The 5,108-nt window shown below is 34.8% G+C and overlaps 1 protein-coding gene across 4 annotated transcripts; it reads right to left on the reverse strand.

Annotated features, from left to right (window-relative positions):
* Nucleotides 378–4,664, reverse strand: LOC18586923 (glutathione S-transferase zeta class). Of its 4 annotated transcripts, none has more exons than XM_007010516.2 (11): nucleotides 4,564–4,664; nucleotides 4,383–4,467; nucleotides 4,251–4,307; nucleotides 4,071–4,156; nucleotides 3,906–3,977; nucleotides 3,468–3,515; nucleotides 3,260–3,335; nucleotides 2,214–2,275; nucleotides 1,573–1,632; nucleotides 1,110–1,240; nucleotides 425–702 (listed from the first exon to the last, which is right to left on the reverse strand). In XM_007010516.2, exons 1-10 carry the CDS (start codon nucleotides 4,564–4,566, stop codon nucleotides 1,127–1,129), a joined length of 663 nt encoding a protein of 220 aa, XP_007010578.1. In that variant the 5' UTR covers nucleotides 4,567–4,664; the 3' UTR covers nucleotides 425–702; nucleotides 1,110–1,126. The 4 variants fall into 4 exon arrangements, with proteins under 4 accessions (XP_017985070.1, XP_007010581.1, XP_007010578.1 ...); XM_007010515.2 differs by having other exon boundaries at nucleotides 3,462–3,515; XM_018129581.1 differs by lacking the exon at nucleotides 1,110–1,240 and having other exon boundaries at nucleotides 378–702.

Consider the following 5,108-nt stretch of genomic DNA (forward strand, 5'->3'; position numbering starts at 1 on the left):
TAAATAGAAACATTTTTTTATTATTAGGAAGGAAGCCAGAATTGTTAGTCCTAGTAGAATATATCCTAAGGGAAGTCCATGGAACTGACTAAAAAGAGCTGATAGCACAGGAAGGATTATGTGGGAGCTCAGTGGTAGTTGTTATATATCTTAAAAACACTTGGATGAGAATGATTCTTCCCACTCTCAGTCTTTTGTTTTTTCCTTTCGAAAAGCAAGAATTGATGGATTTTGTTCACAAATATTTAGTTCATGGATGCTTGCCCTCAGGCTCCCTCGCAGTACGTCCTTCTTTACCCATACTTATGTACACATATGTGTACATACTTACATTCGTACCTACATACATATGTACATACACAAGAAAAGAGCAGAGATAATCTAAATGAAATGTTTAAGCTTAAAGGTTTTCTGTAGACAGAGATATGAATATGGCGTATGTCAAACTGGACATCAGAGAACATAACCACCAAATTGAACTTAAATGAAACTTCAGATAAATATGTCATACATGTCAATTTCTGCATCTTACAATAACTTCTGGACTAAATGATCCTTATTATCATCAGGCCATATCATGGAAGGAACAACACATAGCCCTCAACATAACTTATCAGTACATATTATGCCTCAAAGGTGCTGTTACCTTTAAGCTTCATTTGTGGCCCTTTATGCTTTTTGTGGATGAGTTTGCCATGGAACCTGAGAGACGCAGAAAATAGACAATAGTGAGTTTTAATATAAGTTAATTGATCAAATTGATCTACATGGAGATCTCTTGTAACTGCTTTTGTTTTATTAATAAAGCATATCCTCTGAGTGAAAATAGTTGATCATCTTGATCAGATTTCTGAAAGGAAAATAAACATATAATTGGTCAGACAGAATCAGCAAATGCCAAACCAACTGAGTTTGGATTTAACAGTTTAAGCAATGGCCATTTGACTTTATCCAACACTGTTTTCCACAACTTCCCCCTTCCAGCAACGGGAGGTGGAGTAATCATAAGCAGAAACTGGTATTTATAAAGAAAAAACCATTTTGAAACACTATAATGCTCCAGATTCCCAGCCACCAAACAGATGGACCATTCAGCATTTTACATGTACCTCATCAAGTTACTAGTTTAACAAGTGCCCCATGCTGAAGGACTATCTGGTTGATTCTCTGGCATAGCATTTTGGAAATGTGGTAGCTCACTATATGCCTCATTCAACCTAGATAAAAGCGGGAATTTAGCCTACAAAAATAATACAAGAAGAAAAGGCACATTAGCAGATGCTCCAAAAAGAACACTGAAGGTAAAGAATAGAAGAGTTATGTCCATCTTGAGGACTTGGAACTATGGTAAAACTAGATCATAAAGGGAATTCTAGCAGCAAAATGCCAAAGATTTAATAGTCACATATGAAGCAATATTTCTCCCCGTAACTCCACTCTCTGCAGAAATAGTTTTTGTATAGCAAGCAAATCAAAACACTTTGAAAAGCTAAGTGTGTGCGTGTGTGAGAGAGAGAGAGAGAGAGGGGAAGAAAATGCAGAAACTAGAAGTTCATGGAATTAGCGGACTACCATGTCAACATTGAATCTTTTAATCCCAGCATGAACCTGTGGTGCTAGAAACAGATCAGCCTGCAAACAATAGCCAACAGGTAATATATGTACAAATTCTGAAGATTTGTAATCTAGGTAAAAAGTTTCAGCAATTTCTTATTTTACAGTACATTAGTAGTGCACTTCTAAAAGGACATTGTAACAAGTAACTCAATGCAATAGTAGAACATCAAACAAAATTTAGAGCTACAGCTAACTCCTTTCATCTAAAATTTCAAAGTCATGGTTCAGGGGCAGATCTGCATCTAAATGTTGCCCAAAAGGGCAAGTGGTTTATATTTTGCACATCACATATTGCTGGAGGAAAAGGTAACAGTTTTCACCAGCACTGAGATTGCAGACTTGCAAAGCCAAGAGAGACAAATCATCTTTGGTGTTCACCTTCCCCACCCCTTCCCCTTCTGCAACCATGGTTGTCTCAACCTTTACAAAATCCATCAGACCACATTCATTCCAGGGGATACTAAAACTCTCTATCTACATCCTGCAACAAATATAAAAGCCTTCCAAACCCTCACATCTAAGCATGTGTTTGCCTGCTTTACTATGTATATTGCGCATAAGTTGCATAAATAAAAACAGGAGAAAAAGAAACAAACCATGAAAACTTCATCTCCAGTTGCATATATTCCAGCATGGTCCTTTAACAACTTCTCAAGTGCTGAAACACAGAAGCATTAATCAAATCAAATGCCAAATCCATTCAAGGGAGCAATAACAATCATAAATTGAAAACTTCAGCTCCAATCTTCCAACCATTCAAATTTAATGTTACATTTTCATTACATTTTTATGTTTACTGTTGCTAAACTGTGATGACCACCATAAAAATGTGACTCATTAATGACGAACCCTATAAATGTTTCTTAACTTTATACCCTTCATTTTCACCCAAGATGCTCATCATGTGCAAATACATTACATATATTAGGCATGAACTCTGGTCCTTCTACCAGTTAAGAATCTTCCACTCAAACAAGAAATTTTTTCTATGGTTCAAAAATATAGATTGCTTAGACAAGATTTCAAACTTTCTAAGTCCCAAAAGAATTTACATTCACATGTGAAAGGCCTATCCCATCCCACTGAACTTTATCAAGACAATGGAGGGCATAAATAGGTGATTCTATTAATCTTAATGAACTGCCAAATTTTAATAGCTGCACAAAACCAACACAGATAATTGAAACCATTATGTGATGACATCTGGTGTCCATCCCATATATTTTTTTAGAGAGAGTAGATGCACAACTATCAGGTGAGATACAATAAGGTAACTATTTGGCAGATTATCTTTTCATTACTTCTACCTAAATATTGAAATTATAAAACTAATATGAACATATTGCTAAGACAGCAAGGTGCAACTAAAAACATTGCAAATGTTGTTTGCAACTCAGAACTATTGTCTTCGAAGCAATGCAAGGTTTTACATGGATGAATTTTGATTACGACGAGAAAGCTTTTGCAGTCCAATGGTAACTTCAATTTTGTAATGTAAAATTCACCATTTATAACCACTCTTTTTTCCTCTTTTGTTCGGTTTCCCTTGAATGGGTCTTTTTTCCTTTTTTTTGTCCAGCAACCCTTATGGCATTTCATGCGAGGAGGTTAGTTATTTGATAGAACTTTAGGTAGTGCCTACCTTCAAAGCCCTTCTCAATATGACGTTTTGCCCAAGGAATTTTCTCATCTGGACTTGCTTTTTCCTCAATGTATTTCTGTAAAGGGAAAAGTGGCAAACTAAATGCAATTCCAATATATCTCAGAAATGCCTAAAAGAATATCTGCCTGATTTCAAAAATGAAATTAAAACATGAAAGAAGCAACTTCACTTAGGGACAAACCAGTACAGCTAGATTCTGAAGAGGCTGTATGCTTGAGCAAACAATATTTGCAGCCTATAAAATGATGCAATAAGTCATTAGTGCAGACTGCAGCATAACTTACTAAAACATAGTCCAGGCACAGCAGAGCATATAACCCAAAGCTTTGAGAAGAATAGAATAAAGCAATGTGAATTAGCAAGCTATTCATAGTTTGAGCAAGTTTGCAGATGATGGTTTAATCATTGAAGCTAAAATTTGGAGCCAGAGCAAAGAATCCACCGTTCTGAGTTAAATTAACTAGTTAAATATCATACAAAGCCACTCAGCTTAAAACGCGTTTCACATCCATGCATTGCCTAGCAAAAATATACAGAAGAAAACCAAACTGGTGGAAGAAAAATAAACAAAACAAGGTTAAAGAATGGAGTAACTAGAAGTGAAGAAAAAAAGGAAAGCAGAGACCTGGAAATTGAGTGCCTTTTTTTGAAGATCAGATGGCAACAGCGGATGTTGAGGGTATTTCTCCTCCAGATACTGTTGGTTTAGTTTCACAGTTGTTAAAAACAAATAACTCGAGCTAAGTAATGAGTATATTAGAATAGAATTGTAGGGTAAAAGAAAAGTGACCATGAAAATGGCAAAAGAGTCTGAAATGACAATGTCACCATCCACCAGCACCGGCACATACCCAATGGGATTCAGCTTTTGAAATTCTACCCATTTTCCAGTTTCAACATTTCAGTTACATATATTAATGAGAGAACCAGACAGAGTACAAATAAAGAATTAAGAAAATAAGTTTCTGACCAGGACTGAATTGCTCCCCCTTGAGCAAGTTAACGGGTATGTACTGGTACTCCAGACCTGCCACAGACAGAAGCCGGTAGCCAAAAGTAGTTAGTAATAGATGGAGAAAGGAGAGAATGGAAAAGAAGCTACCTTTGAGGTTGAGGGCAATCCGGATTCGGCAGGAGCAGGAGCTCCTCCAGTAAGAATAGAGCTTCAGTTTCTTCTCCTCATGTGCCTGCAGTTGTGTTCTTAATTAATCCATTCATCATCACAACCATAATCATGCTTGGTCAAGCCAGAGAGTAACGATTAAAGAGAGAAGAGATGGTACCATGTTTTTGCTGCAATCGAAGGTCAACACTCTAACATAGTCTCCTTCTCTTTTGTCTTGGTTTTATAAGAGGAGAAATGCCAAATTGCCCCAACACTACTCCGGCACGGCTCCACATTTTTAATACGGAAAATTCTATTAAAAGTTCATTCTATTATAATCTCTGGATAAGAGTATTATAATTTTTTAGATGAATTAAATATACTTAATTAGAGATAATATCTAAAATAATCTTTGAATTATTCAAAAAATTTTAAATAAATTTTTATTTTTTATTATATTTGAATCAAATAAATCTTTATAAGTTATAATAATAATGACATAATATATTAATATGACATGATAACATGTTCATATGACATTTTTCTCTTTCTATAATATTTTAACTAATAATTACTAATCAATCATTACTCATAAGTGCATAGTTAGATCAAAATAAAAGTACACTAATTTAATTAAACACAATAGAAGAATAAGAATTTATTTAAAATTTTTAAATAATTCAAAAAAAAGTAAAGCATTATTCATAACCATTATAAACATTT

Source organism: Theobroma cacao, chromosome 10 (genome assembly GCF_000208745.1).
Source record: "Theobroma cacao cultivar B97-61/B2 chromosome 10, Criollo_cocoa_genome_V2, whole genome shotgun sequence".
Taxonomy (NCBI): domain Eukaryota; kingdom Viridiplantae; phylum Streptophyta; class Magnoliopsida; order Malvales; family Malvaceae; genus Theobroma; species Theobroma cacao.